Source organism: Mobula hypostoma, chromosome 5 (genome assembly GCF_963921235.1).
Source record: "Mobula hypostoma chromosome 5, sMobHyp1.1, whole genome shotgun sequence".
NCBI lineage: Eukaryota > Metazoa > Chordata > Chondrichthyes > Myliobatiformes > Myliobatidae > Mobula > Mobula hypostoma.
Window position 1 is genome coordinate 188,016,439 of NC_086101.1, and position 16,041 is coordinate 188,032,479.

The 16,041-nt window shown below is 43.2% G+C and overlaps 1 protein-coding gene across 5 annotated transcripts in view; it reads right to left on the reverse strand.

The window, feature by feature from the left end:
• htt (huntingtin) overlaps positions 1 to 16,041 on the reverse strand; it is a 265,277-nt gene that overhangs the window by 13,225 nt on the left and 236,011 nt on the right. For all 5 annotated transcript variants that reach the window (XM_063049530.1, XM_063049527.1, XM_063049531.1 and 2 more), the window contains 3 exons: positions 6,477 to 6,667; positions 4,914 to 5,028; positions 1,542 to 1,755 (listed from right to left, as the gene is read on the reverse strand). In XM_063049530.1, coding sequence (XP_062905600.1) covers positions 1,542 to 1,755; positions 4,914 to 5,028; positions 6,477 to 6,667 — 520 coding nt within the window. The remainder of the gene's footprint in view (positions 1 to 1,541; positions 1,756 to 4,913; positions 5,029 to 6,476; positions 6,668 to 16,041) is intronic.

Genomic DNA, 16,041 nt, shown 5'->3' on the forward strand with positions numbered 1-16,041 from the left:
GCATTTCATTTGTACTATCTTGATGCATTTATGTTCTGACATTATCCGTATAGATGGCTTCCAAAACGAAGTCTTCCACTGTGTCTCAGCATGTGTAATATTGATAAACCAATTACCAATTGAGTGTGTTTCACCAGATTCTCCAGGATTTACATTCTGACAATGTAACTATGGCCTTAAATGCCAAAAGAAAAAACTTTTCCTTGAGATTAAAAAATCCACTGTCAAGCTACCAACAACTTCAAAAAAAATTCCTCCATCTTTGCTGTATCCTCTCAGTCCTCCGTCTTCACAATCCCCTCCTCTCAGTCCTGTCTTCACGACATCTACTCTCAGGATGAGGCTTTTTTCCAGAACTATTAAGATATTCTCCTTCAAAGAAAGGGGCTTTCCTACCTCAACCATCAATGCTGTCCTCACCCGCATCTCTTCAATTTCACATACAACTGCCCTCACCTCATTCTCCTGCCACCCGACCTCAGATAAGGTTCCTCTTGTCCTCACCTACCATGTCAGTAGCTTCCACATCCAGCACATAATTCTCCGTATCTCACGCTATCTCCAACAGGATTCAACGAAGCAGATCTTTCCCTCTCTCCCACACCCCACTTTCCGCTTTCCACAGGGATTGCTCCCGATGTGACTCCCTTGTCCATTCATCCCTCCCAACTTATCTTCCCCCGGTACTTATCCTTGCAAGTGCCATACCTGCTCCTATACTACCATTCAGGGCCCCAAACAGTCCTTCCAGCTGAGGCAACACTCTTCTGTGAGTCTTTTGGGGTCATATACTGTGTCTGGTGCCTCTGGTCTGGCCTCCTGTATATCAGTGAGACCCAATGTAGATTGGGAGACCACTTTGCCAAGCACCTAACCCCGTCCCTCAAAAAAAGTGGGATCTCCCAGCGAACCATCCATTTCAATTCAACATCCTGTTCCCCTATGTCAGAACATGGCCTCCTCTACCGCCACGATGAGGCCACACTCAGGTTGGAGGAGCAACACATTATATTCCATCTGGGTAGCTTCCAACCTAATAGCATGAACATTGATTTCTTGTAAGTGCCCCCTCTTCCACGATTCCCGTTTCCCTTTCTCCCCTCATCTCCTTACCAGCCCATCACCTTCCTCTGGTGCTCCTCCCCCTTCCATTTCTTCCATGGTCTTCTACCCTCTCCTATCAGATTCCCCCTTCTCCAGCCCTTTACCTCTTTCACCTTTCACCCCTTCCCCCTCCCAGTTTCACCTATCACCTAACACCTTGTACTTCTCCCTCCACTCCCCACACCTTCTTGCTCTAACCTCTTGTCTTTTTTGCCAGATCTGATGAAGGGTCTTGGCCAAAAACATCAACTGTTTACTCTTTTCCAAAGATGCTACCTGGCCTGCTGAGTTCCTCCAGCATTTTGTGTATGCTGCTTGGATTTCCAGCATCTGCAGATTTTCTCCTCTTTGAACAACCTCAAGAATCTAGTGAAACTTGTTCAAGTTTATTGGTCAAATATTAATCTTGGAGTAAATGATGTGCAACTGTACCATACCTGTGTACATGCAGGTTAGCATCAGCCCCAGGGCAGCCATGGCCCTGTGTGGACTGTGCATGTTCAGTCTATCCACGCTGAGTTTTACCAGTGCCTCTCCATCCAGTCTTGAGAGCTGTTCTGAGAGAAGAAGTCGCTCCATCCCACGCAAGACACAGTGGTAGATTATGGAAGGGGTGGATTCCTCACTGCCAGAGACCATGACTCCGCACATCTAAAATCAAGCAACAACTTACCTCATTGACAGACTGATAATACAGGTTATTCCAAATGTACAAGTTTCAAAATGAAGCATTTGTTTATGTGTCTTGGGAATGATTCGTAGGATCAAACAAAAAAATCAAATATTCTCACAACCAATCACTAAGGAAGATAGAAATAGATGTAACTGTAGCTCTTTTTTAATGATACATTGATATCACTCTCCCCTCACAATTATAAATTTGCTCTGTTAAGCCTTCAATTTGTTTAAGTACACATACGACTTGAGGCCAGCATGCACAGCTGAGTTAATTTCTGCATAAACAGTCAATTATCCAGTTAACCAAGTTGCAGGACTATTACAAGCTGCATTCATAAAAAGGATGCAAACCGCACCCAATTCCTAAACTAAGGGTATGATATGCAAACATGAGGCCTCCACGATATAATGTACCAGTAACCTTATAAACAAAAATGCTGGTTGACGTGGGATTCTATCTTCATGTATCTTAACGTCAGGACAAAATGACATTTTCAGGCTGATGCCCAAGTATTTCTGAACTGCTCGGTATTGAAGGTACTCAAACTTTTAATCAACAAGTACCAACATAGGAGTATTTTTTCCAGCATATAAAAAAAGATGACACTGCTATCAGTAAGAAAGAAATCTGTGTGAATAAAGATCAATAACGCCATCAAATGCATTGTACACACTAACTGGCAAGCACGTAGAATGACAATTGGAAACATTTAAAATGGTATTCAGAGCTCTAGATAATATATTCTGCTCAATGTACAAGAACATCCAAACGCTAATGAATGTACAAAGAGGAAGTCTGTGAACCGTAGGAGAATGCATGACAAGACAGCTTACAAATAGATTAGAAATTTTTTTTAAAAATCAACAAGATTGAATTACAAAGTGAAATTACCCAACATAATAACAACACTATACCAGCACTAGTTAAAATGAAAAGCTTGGATTGAAATAGATTCATGAAGGGCAGGTCAGAATTAAATCAGACTTTGATGACATAATGGCATAAGCATTAAGTTCTGTTTCAGGACTTACTACAGGGACAGAGGTTTCATCTGAAGATGATTAGAAATGATACAACTGTGTTTAACTAAAGGAAAACAGTGGCTTCTAATAAACTATGTCATCACTTAATTGGGATAGCCACTTATTTGGAACAACTCTTAAAGAACAAAACTAAATCGAGAAAATAGCCGTTTGTTTAACGGGACAATATGCAACTAAATTGAGGCAGAAGATTGTTGCCCAGCAGTTTCTAACTAGCGTCAGTCGTATGCACTTGCGAGGCCGTTAGACTCTACATCAGGGGTTTCCAACCTTTTTTCTGCAATGGACCATTCTCACCAACCCCTGCTCCACACGGTGCTTAGACCGATCAGTTTTTAAATAGCATCAATTGCGTGTGTTTGTGTTCACAAAGCAGTGATTTTTGTCACTGATAGTTGGCGAGCAATAAACAGTAAGACAATTCAGAACTGTCTTGCTTTCTGCAGTTTCAAGCATTCCGCCTTAGAGATGCCAGAAACAGTCAGGAGTGGGAAAAAAAATTGATCACGGAAAGAATTGATTACTTCAAGATAAGAACTACAAAGGTATTGCCAATCATTTTGAATATTACAACGAAAATAAAGCTTTGGAGGATGAAATCATCTAAAGCTTTGTATGAAGCCAGGCAATTATCTGCACTAGGTGTCTCCACTGATTTTGTTCTTTTACAGTCAGTCAAAAGAACATGGTGGTGAATTCCTCTGTCAATAACTATTAGGAACTAATACGGTTTCATAGCACTGTAGAGTGCTGAGTAACAATTTAAATACATAAATTGTTACTCAGTTAAATAGTAGTTCAACTTTTTTTTTTAATACCTTTTAGCTATTTCCATGATTTGGGGCGACTGCCTAATTGGGCCAAAAAGTACTGGTCCTGATGTGTCCCAATTAACCAGAATCCACTGTATTAAACAAAGTGAACATCAGTTTCTGTTCACCTAGCCTTACATCATCAGTCTCCTTCACAAAATGAAGAGCTCATCAGCCCTTTACCACCGCAAAGCAACTGAAATTGAAGGTAAAGCTTGATAGAAACTTGAGTGCAGGATATGAAAGCATGGGCCGCTAAAGTGCAATGAAATAATGAGGGAGGTGTGAGCAGGTTACCACAATGCAAGAACTTTGTAATACTGGTTCCCATGATAAACAGCATTTATAGATCACAGTTGGACCAAGCACGGAAACAGGCCACTCAGTTCACCTTGTTTATGACACCCCTTATACCTTTTCTACACATCTTATGCATAGACCTAGCCTCACCCTGAATTGATCCAAACCATTCCACATTCTAAATATTGAGAAACAAAGTCACTCTTAAACTGGTTATGTTTGTCAATGACAAGGATGCTTTCTCCCCACCGCCCCCAACCATCTAAACCTCTAGCTCTGGATAAACATATATCCTGACAAGTTACCTGCCCCCCAGAGGAAAAGAGCAGCCTGCTGACATTTTCCTGAGAAAACTTGAAAGGTTTGAAATGAAACCTATCTTATTTCTGACAACATATTAGTGATTTTTTTGCACATTCTCTAATATAAGTAATATTTCATAACATGGAGATCTGATCCATGCACAGCATCCCAGTAAAACTACCAATGTTCTGTACAAGTTAACCCTAATTCCACTTATTTTCCATTATATCCTTTTAGAAAGGAATGGTTGTGTTTTGTTTTACACTGGTAAAGGTCTTAATTAAAAACCCTATGACACTAGCAGTGTGGTGCCGTTAACAGAGACACTGCATTACAGCCCCAACAACCTGGGTTAAATCTTGACCTCTGAAGCTGATCTGTGGAGTTTGCAAGCTCTCGCTGTGAATGCACAGGTTTCCTCTGGGTATGCGAATTTCCTCCCACACCATTTTTAGTGTGGGGGAGGAAAGTGATGTGAAAGAAAATCACTTGTAGCTTCTGTAGCACACTTGTGAGCACTAAAATTTCAGAAGGGTTGACAGGAATGGATGTGGAGAGTGGAGGAAAAGTAAAATAGGATTAGTGTAAACATAGATGGTCTATGGTCAAGCAGGGACATGATGGGCTGAAGATCCTGTGTCTGTGCGGTATCTCTATATGACTCTACAATACCTGTATTATGCCTGCGGTAAATTCATGCCCCACATCAAGCAGGTAGTTTTCAATCAGGTAAAACGCTGTTGCACACATCACCAAAACATGCTGTTGATTGTGGATGTTGACACAACTGCAAAAGAAACAGATGGATATTAGCAGAACAAGTGGCTAGGCCCTGTTTCCAGTACACAGGTTATTTTACATGTAATACATAATTTTTCACAGCAATGAAATATCCTTTGCCTCCTGTAATAATGGCAACACTCCCTCTCAAAGCCTCTCAATTTCTCCAGCTATGGGCAACAAGTCAAGGTAAATAGGGATTAACCTATTTTCAAATATAGGTGTAAGGGGTTTCGATTTTTATGTTACTGCGGAGGCTAACTAAAATGGCGTTTTTGTTATGTTAATCTGGGGAATGCGGCTTTGTTGTGCTTAAACGCTGAGAAAGTTTGCGCTAGCAGCTTATTGTGGTTTAGAGGGTGATAAGAGGGTGCTATTAACCAATTGGGATAGTTGTTATGGTTTTGGTGTATTTGAAGATACTGTTTGCGAGGGGGTTTGGGGGCAGAAGGCGGGAGAGTGAGACAGAGGATGGACCAGGTGCTGTGAGTCCGCTAACGGTGTCGGACCCCGAGCGGGACGTTCGGCGAGGAGACGGAGATGGACTCGTGTGGAGCGTCTGGTCGACCACCGTTGTTGGTCCCAGGCGGCGGGTCGAGGTGGTCCGAGAGGGTCGCAGGGTGAAGAAGAAGGTCCTTGAGCTCCAATGGTTTTTGTGCACGAAGAGATTGAACTTTGATAAGTGTGGCGCCTTTTATTTTCCTTTTATATTTTATTCTCTTTTAATTATATAGTTCCAGTAATATCTATAAACTGTAAATCATTTAATTGCATCTGGTGTATTGTCTGTTATTTGGGCGGGGTGGGGTACCTCACAAAGCATCCACACAAACGAATTACCCACTTTGGCGGGGCCGAGGCTGTTTCTCTAGACGACAGCGAGCCGAGTGACCCTGAGTGGCCAGGGGGGCTACATAGGTTTAATCTGGCATCCTGACCTATTGATTCTGGTACAATGGCCAAGTAACTGTGGCAAACCTGTGTCATGAGGGGATTGAATCAATAGCACTTTGCACTGATTCACCAATCAATGTGTTAGCTCAGGTGAAGCTGATTTGAGATATGTATTAGATCAGAGATTCAACACTGATCATTCCTTCTCTGCAATATTTTTGGTTCAGATTTGCAGCATTCCAGATGCTAGATTGGAATTTTTTTTTGTAATTGGGCAACAGATCACAGCCGTAGTTAGAATTTTTTTTTGTGATTAGGCAGCAGATCACAGCCAAAGTATCTCAAGTATTTTGCTCATATGGGAGCACCAAAGAATAAATATTTCTCAATGACAGTGGCATTCAATCTTCTCTGTATCTTCTAAACACATAATGGCTTTCCACACTTGAGAGGATTTTCCTAACCTTATTACCCACACACCGAGGAACCTTGCTTAATGCTCGAAAACAAGGATAAACACAAGCTTGCTGGTAATAAAAAATGAAGAGCATTGTTTCGTACTGTGCTATTCCACGCAGGTTGGACAGCAGGTAATCACAGATGGTTGGAATGAGTTGCTTCGCTGTTTCGTCTAAGAGATCACATTCCAGGATGTAGAGGATTCCATGCAGTGCTCCAATTCGAGATGGCAGATGGGTACTACGCATTGTGGTTTCCAACAACCGGCTTACTGGCTCTGCAATGGCTTTATCCTGCAAAACAGAAACAGTGGAAGCAATAATTTAGTCAAAATACACTTGTTTAGCACATAATCCAAAGCTCGTTCAATTCTTTAGGGATGGGTAATAAACGTGATAATGCACTAGAAAGATGACCCCTACCAACTTACCGATGGCACCATAGAAAACATCTTATCAGGATATATCACAGCAACCGCTCTTGCCAAGACTACTAGAGATGTGGACACAGCTCAGTCCATCACACAAACCAGCCTCGCCTCCACAGACCCTGTCTACACCTTCTACTGTCTTTAAAACAACCAACATAATCAAGGACCCTTCCCACTCTCTTCTACTCCTTTCCATTGGGCAGAAGATACAAACGCTCAAATTCCTATCATCAGGCTCAAGGACAGCTTCAATCCCGACATCACAAGACTCTTGAACAGACAGACCCCTTGTATGATACAGATGAATGTGATCTCACATTCTATTTTGTTGTTGCCCTTACACCTTTACCTATTGCACTTTCCCAGTAACTGTTCTGCATGGTTATTGATCTATAAAAGTGAAACCAATGTACTTGTGTATGGAATGATCTGTCTGGATGACATGCAAACAAAGCCTTTCAGTATACCTCAGTTTATATGTGTGAAGAGGCGGGAGGAGAAGATGGCGGCGTGCCTGCGTGTGTGCAGCCCTCTGGTGAAAAATGATATCATATCTGTTCAATAGGGGCCGTGGACAATTCTGATTTGATGGAGAATGGATGTGAAAGTACAGAGGAACAGCTGGAAAAATTTCTGCAACGCTCGTTCGCTGCTGTCGTTACTGCGTAGTCAGGAATCTTTCGGAGGGTAGGCCTCAAAATCCCCGGCCTTGCCTGCTTTTGGCGACCGAGAAGGAGGTTGAATCGTTCGGACAGAGATGGCGCTCAGTACTCGGTGTCGGAGAGCTGATCAGAGCTCGAAGTTTTCGGATTACTCAGAGTCGGATTGTGGTCGGGATGGCAGAGAGAGTTTTTCTTCCTTCTCCCCTCTGCGTGAGATGTGGGACATTTGAGAGACTTTGAACTTTACTGTGCTCATGGACTTCATCAAATTATGGTATTGTTGCACTGTTGTAACTATATGTTATAATTATGTGGTCTTGTCAGTTTTTTCAGTCTTGATCTGTCCTGTGATTTGTGGTATCACACCAGAGGAAATAATGTATCATTTCTTAATGCATGCATTACTAAATGACAATAAAAGAGGACTACGTGTCTTCATAATCTAATCTAAAAATCTAAAAAAAACAATTACCAATTTTTAAAACATAATACCATCTTTCCTTTAACACAACTTACAACACAACTGTCAATCATACCAACTAATTTGAACCGATTTCATTCTACATGATAAAATTTCCACACTATTTAATCTAATATTAGCTGGTTTTGTATCTTTTCATTTCTCATATTCTTGCTAAACTTCCCCTGATACAAGTCTAAATCATGCAGGTTGATTCCTTGAATTATAAACACAAGAGATTCTGCAAAGTCTGGAGATCCAGAGTAACAGACACAAAATGCTGGAGGAACTCAGCAGGTCTGGCATCATTTACGGAGAGGAAAGAAGAGTTGATGTTTTGGTCCTGTGAAGGGTCTCAGCCTGAAACATTGGCTCTTTATCCCTCTCCATAGATGCCGCCTGACCTGCCAAGTTCCTCCAGCATTTTGTGTGTGTGACTCCTTCTATTTATTCACATTTATGAGCCACAGAGTGATTAAGCAGACAGGCGGGCACCCCTTATGACCTTCAGGATGTCCCAAAGCACTTCCAAACCAATTAAGTACTAAAAGTGTAATCCTAGATGCAAAGTAGGAAGTGAGTCACAGCCATTCACTCATGGGCCATTCTATTCCAGCTCTCCACAGAGCAATTTATTCATTCAATTTGTGCACTGCAAGTTCCCAGAAACAGTTTTATCTGTAATTAGTTGAAGGCTGAGTATTGATTGGCTAAAGTTCAGGAAGCACCATCCTATTCTCTAAAACAACATGCAACCTTTTGCATCCAGGAGTCTCCCCAACACTAAATGTAAAGAACATCATGACTAATAGTGAGTCACTCACTGAATATCACAGTGTTATTAGAACATTTCCATAATCCAGTAAAATACTGATGCAAATTAATCTTTGCTATGAGGAGGAATTTCTTTAGCCAGAGAGTGGGGAATCTATGGAATTCTTTGCCACAGACAGTTTAGGGGGCCAAGTCTTTATGTATGTTTAGAACCATAGAACCATAGAAACTACAGCACAGAAACAGGCCCTTTGGCCCTTCTTGGCTGTGCCGAACCATTTTCTGCCTAGTCCCACTGACCTGCACACGGACCATTTCCCTCCATACACCTGCCATCCATGTATCTGTCCAATTTATTCTTAAATGTTAAAAAAGAACCCGCATTTACCACCTCGTCTGGCAGCTCATTCCATACTCCCACCACTCTCTGTGTGAAGAAGCCCCCCCAATGTTCCCTTTAAACTTTCCCCCCCTCACCCTTAATCCATGTCCTCTGGTTTTTTTCTCCCCTTGCCTCAGTGGAAAAAGCCTGCTTGCATTCACTCTATCTATACCCATCATAATTTTATATACCTCTATCAAATCTCCCCTCATTCTTCTACGCTCCAGGGAATAAAGTCCTAACCTATTCAACCTTTCTCTGTAACTGAGTTTCTCAAGTCCCGGCAACATCCTTGTAAACCTTCTCTGCACTCTTTCAAGCAACACACATCAAAGTTGCTGGTGAATGCAGCAGGCCAGGCAGCATCTATAGGAAGAGGCGCAGTCGACGTTTCAGGCCGAGACCCTTCGTCAGGACTAAGGGTCTCGGCCTGAAACGTCGACTGCGCCTCTTCCTATAGATGCTGCCTGGCCTGCTGCGTTCACCAGCAACTTTGATGTGTGTTGCTTGAATTTCCAGCATCTGCAGAATTCCTGTTGTCTGCACTCTTTCAACCTTATTTATATCCTTCCTGTAATTTGGTGACCAAAACTGAACACAATACTCCAGATTCAGCCTCACCAATGTCTTATACAACCTCATCATAACATTCCAGCTCTTATACTCAATACTTTGATTAATAAAGGCCAATGTACCAAAAGCTCTCTTTACGACCCTATCTACCTGTGACGACACTTTTAGGGAATTTTGTATCTGTATTCCCAGATCCCTCTGTTCCACTGCACTCCTCAGTGCCTTACCATTAACCCTGTATGTTCTACGTTGGTTTGTCCTTCCAACGTGCAATACCTCACACTTGTCAGTATTAAACTCCATCTGCCATTTTTCAGCCCATTTTTCCAGCTGGTCCAAGTCCCTCTGCAGGCTCTGAAAACCTTCCTCACTGTCTACTATACCTCCAATCTTTGTATCAGCAAACTTGCTCATCCAATTTACCACATTATCATCCAGATCATTGATATAGATGACAAATAACAATGGACCCAGCACTGATCCCTGTGGCACACCACTAGTCACAGGCCTCCACTCAGAGAAGCAATTCTCTACCACCACTCTCTGGCTTCTTCCATCGACCCAATGTCTAATCCAATTTACCACCTCTCCATGTATACCTAGCGACTGAATTTTCCTAACTAACCTCCCATGCGGGACCTTGTCAAAGGCCTTACTGAAGTCCATGTAGACAATATCCACTGCCTTCCCTTCATCCACTTTCCTGGTAACCTCCTCGAAAAACTCCAACAGATTGGTCAAACATGACCTACCATGCACAAAGCCATGTTGACTCTCCCTACTAAGCCCCTGTCTATCCAAATGCTCGTAGATTCTGTCTCTTAGTACTCCCTCCAATAACTTACCTACTACTGACGTTAAACTCACCGGCCTATAATTTCCCGGATTACTTTTCAATCCTTTTTTAAACAACGGAACAACATGAGCCACTCTCCAATCCTCCGGCACTTCACCCGTAGACAGCGACATTTTAAATATTTCTGCCAGGGCCCCCGCAATTTCAACACTAGTCTCCTTCAAGGTCTGAGGGAACACTCTGTCAGGTCCCGGGGATTTATCCACTTTAATTTTCCTCAAGACAGCAAGCACCTCCTCCTTTTCAATCTGTACAGTTTCCATGGTCTCACTACTTGATTCCCTCAATCCCATAGATTTCATGCCAGCTTCCTTAGTAAATACTGATGCAAAAAACCTATTTAAGATCTCCCCCATTTCCTTTGGTTCTGCACAAAGCCGACCACTCTGATCTTCAAGAGGACCAATTTTATCCCTTACAATCCTTTTGCTCTTAATATACTTGTAAAAGCTCTTTGGATTATCCTTCACTTTGACTGCCAAGGCAACCTCATGTCTTCTTTTAGCCCTCCTGATTTCTTTCTTAAGTATTTTCTTGCACTTCTCATACTCCTCAAGCACCTGATTTACCCCGTTTCCTATACATTTCATACAACTCCCTCTTCTTCTTTATCAGAATTGCAATATCTCTTGAGAACCAAGGTTCCTTATTCCTATTCAATTTGCCTTTAATCCTGACAGGAACATACAAACTCTGCACTCTCAAAATTTCCCCTTTGAAGGCTTCCCACCTACCAATCACATCTTTGCCAGAGAACAACCTGTCCCAATCCACGCTTTTTAGATCCTTTCTCATTTCTTCAAATTTGGCCGCCTTCCAGTTCAGAACCTCAACCCTAGGACCAGATCTATCCTTGTCCATGATCAAATTGAAACTAATGGTGTTATGATCACTGGAACCAAAGTGCTCCCCTACACAGACTTCTGTCACTTGCCCTAATTTGTTTCCTAACAGGAGATCCAATATTGCATCCCCTCTAGTTGGTCCCTCTATATATTGATTTAGAAAACTTTCCTGAACACATTTTACAAACTCTAAACCATCTAGACCCCTAACAGTATGGGAGTCCCAATCAATGTATGGAAAATTAAAATCCCCTACCACCACAACTTTATGTTTCCTGCAGTTGCCTGCTATCTCTCTGCAGATTTGCTCTTCCAAGTCTCGTTGACTATTGGGTGGTCTGTAATACAATCCCACTAATGTGGCCATACCTTTCCTGTTTCTCAGCTCCTCTAATCTCTCCTGCCTGAGCACTGCTGTAATATTTTCCCTAACAAGCAATGCTACTCCCCTGCCTTTCATTCCTCTGCCTCGATCACATCTGAGGCAGAGGTTGATAGATTCTTGATTGGTTAGGGCATGAAGGGATACAGGGAGAAGAAAGGAGGTTGGGGCTGAGAGGAAAATTGGCTCAGCCATAAAGAAATGGCAGAGCAGACTCGAAGGGCCAAATAGCCTAATTCTGCTCCTATATCTTAAGATCTTATTTAAAGCTTAGCCTATTTATCACGTTACACTGAAACATACAGTGAAATGTGCTGTTTGCATCAACAACCAATGCAGTACAAGAATGTGTTGAGAACAGCCACATATGTCACCACACTTCCAGTGCCAATATAGCATACTCACAACTTACTAACTCTAACCTGTATGTTGTTGGAATGTGGGAGGAAATGCAAGCACCTGGAGGAAAGCACGAGGTCACGGGGAAAACGTACAAACTCCATATGAACAATCGGGACACTGGCGCAGTACCAGTGTTACACCAACCACTATGCTACTGTGCCACCCATTGGGAGAATAACCAAAGCACAGGTCAGTCATACAGCACAGAAACAGGCCCTTCAGCCAACAAACTTCCTATCTTTAATAAACATAGAAAACCTACAGCACCATACAGGCCCTTCGACCCACAAAGTTGTGCCGAACATGTCCCTACCTTCGAAATTACTAGGCTTACCTATAGCCCTCTATCTTTCTAAGCTCCATGTACCTATCCAAAAGTCTCTTAAAAGACCCTATTGTATCTGCCTCCACTACCACCGCCGGCAGCCCATTCCACGCAGTCACCACTCTGAGTAAAAAAACTTACCCCTGACATCTCCTCTGTACCTACTCCCCCAGCATCTTAAACCTGTGTCCTCTTGTGGCAACCATTTCAGCCCTGAGAAAAAGCCTCTGACTATCCTCAAAAAATTCAATCAGGCTCGTAAGGCACGACCTGCCCTTGACAAAGCCATGCTGACTATTCCTAATCATATTATACCTCTCCAAATGTTCATAAATCCTGTCTCTCAGGATCTTCTTCATCAACTTACCAACCACTGAGGTAAGACTCGCTAGTCTATAATTTCCTGGGCTATCTCTACTCCCTTTCTTGAATAAAGGAACAACATCTGCAATCCTCCAATCCTCCAGAATCTCTCCCATCCTCACTGATGATGCAAAGATCATCGCCAGAGGTTCAGCAATCTCCTCCCTCGCCTCCCACAGTAGCCTGGGGTATGTCTCATCCGGTCCCAGGGACTTATCCAACTTGATGCTTTCCAAAAGCTCCAGCACACCCTCTTTCTTAATATCTACATGCTCAAGCTTTCCAGTCTGCTGCAAGTCAGCACTACAATCACCAAGATCCTTTTCCATAGTGAATACTGAAGTAAAGTATTCATTAAGTACCTCTGCTATTTCTTCCGGTTCCATACATACTTTCCTACTGTCACACTTGATAGGTCCAATTCTTTCACGACTTATCCTCTTGCTCTTCACATACTTGTAGAATGCCTTGGGGTTTTCCTTAATCCTGCCTGCCAAGGCCTTCTCATGGCCCCTTCTGGCTCTCCTAATTTTCTTCTTAAACTCCTTCCTATTAGGCTTAAAATCTTCTCGATCTCTAACATTACCTAGCTCTCTGAACCTTTTGTAAGCTTTTCTTTTCTTCTTGACTAGATTTATTACAGCCTTTGTACACCACGGTTCCTGTACCCTACCATAACTTCCCTGTCTCATTGTAAAGTACCTATGCAGAACTCCACACAAATATTCCCAGAACATTTGCCACATTTCTTCCATACTTTTCCCTGATAACGTCTGTTTCCAAATTAAGCTTCCAATTTCCTGCCTGATAGCCTCATAATTCCCCTTACTCCAATTAAACGCTTTTCTAACTTGTCTGTTCCTATCTCTCTCCAACGCTATGGTAAAGGAGATAGAATTATGATCACTATCTCCAAAATGCTTTCCCACTGAGAGATCTGACACCTGACCAGGTTCATTTCCCAATACTAAATCAAGTACTGTACAGTTTCTCCTCTTGTAGCCTTATCTACATATTGTGTCAAGAAACCTTACTGAACACACCTAACAAACTCCACCCCATCTAAACCCTTTGCTCTAGGGAGACGCCAATCGATATTTGGGAAATTAAAATCTTCCATCACGACAACTCTGTTATTATTACACCTTTCCAGGATCTCTGTTTCCCTATCCGCTCCTCGATATCCCTGCTATTATTGAGCGGCCTATAAAAAAAACACCCAGTAAAGTTAATAACCCCTTCCTGTTCCTAACCTCTACCCACAGAGACTCCGTAGACAATCCCTCCCTGGCGTCCACCTTTGCTGCAGCCGTGACACTCTCTGATCAACACTCCCACGCCCCCACCTCTTTTGCCTCCCTCCCTGTCCTTTCTGAAAAATCTAAAACCTGGCACTTTGAAGTAACCATTCCTGTCCCTGAGCCATCCAAGTCTCTGTAATGGCCACCACCTTGTATCTCCAAGTACTTTTCCACGCTCTAAGCTCATCTGCTTTGTTCACAACATACTTTGCGTTAAAATACACGGATCTGAAATCTTCAGTCTGAGCACGTCCCTTCTCTATCACCAGTCTATCCTCCCTCTTGTTCTGTCTAGAAGCTTTCTCCTCTTCCTCCATCTCTTCAGTTCGGTTCCCACCCCACAGTAATTTTAATTTAAACTCTCCACAGCAAACCTCCCCGCCAGGATATTGGTCCCGCTGGGATTCAAGTGCAACCCGTGCTTTTTGTACAGGTCACACCTGCCCCAAAGAGGTCCCAATGATCCAGAAATCTGAATCCCTGCCCCCTGCTCCAATCCCTCAGCCACAAATTTATCCTCCACCTCACTCAATTCCTATTCTCACTGTCGTGTGGCACAGGCAGTAATCCCGAGATTACTACCTTTGCGGTCCTGCTTCTCAACCTTCCTAACTCCCTGTACTCTTTTGTCAGGACCTCTTCCCTTTTCCTACCTGTGTCATTGGTACTAATATATACCACGACCTCTGGCTGTTCTCCATCCCACTGCAGGATATCTTGGACGCGATCTGAAACATCTCAGACCCTGGAACCTGGGAGGCAAACTACCATCCGAGTTTCCTTCCTGCATCCACAGAATCCCTGTCTGACCCCCTAACTATAGAGTCCCCTATCACTGCTGCCATCCTCTTCCTTTCCCTACCTTTCTGAGCCACAGGGCCAGACTCTGTGCCAGAGGCACGGTCACTGTCACTTCCCCCAGGTAGGCTCCCCCCCAACGGTATTCAAACAGGAGTACCTATTGTCAAGGGGTACAGCCACAGGGGTACTCCCTACTACCTGACTCTTCCCCTTCCCTCTCCTGACTGTGACCCACTTGTCTGTCTCCTGTGGCCCCGGTGTGACCACCTGCCTATAACTCTTTTCTATCACCTCCTCGCTTTCCCTGACCAGGCGAAGGTCATCGAGCTGCATCTCCCGTTCCCTAACTCGCTCCCTTAGGAGCTGCAGCTTGATACACCTGGTGCAGGTATGGCCGTCCGGGAGGCTGGGACTTCCCACATCCGACACCGAGCACAGAAAACTGGCCTCACACGCATAATTCCTCCTTTCCACAAATAACACTGGTAAACCTACCTTGCCTCGTCAAATTACCGCCTAAGCCCATTGAGCCAAAGCCCTATCGCTCTGCTGCCTCTCATTCTGCTGCCCACTGGATATGGCTGTCTTCTTTTTAAACATTTCGCGCTCTACTGGCCGACTTCATGCGTCTGCGCAGTCTTGCTTCCCTTTTACCTCGAGTGGTAAAAACTGCCTTGGCTCCGAAAATCAGCCAAAAAACAGATCTACAGTGCCTTGAAAAAGTATTCAGTCCCAACCCTTTGTTCATGTAAATGAGTTTTACAACCAGGGATATTGGTCAATTTAACTGATATTTTTTATTTGTGAATCACATGCTCTTCTTTTCACAGTAGAGCCCAAAAAGCAGGGAAAATTGTAAAGCAGGAAAATCTAAAAATTCAAAAACTGAAATGTCAGCAGTTTAAAGTATTCATCCTCCTTTGCTCAGTACGTGTTGAACCACCTCTTGCAGCTATTACTGCCAGTAGCCATTTTGGATAAGTCACTATTAGCTTTGCACAACGTGATGGAACAAGATTTGCCCATCTCTCCTTGCAAAATTCCTTAAGCTGTACCAGGTTAGTTGGGGAGTGGTGGTGGACAGCAATCTTGAGGTCTTGCCAGAGATATT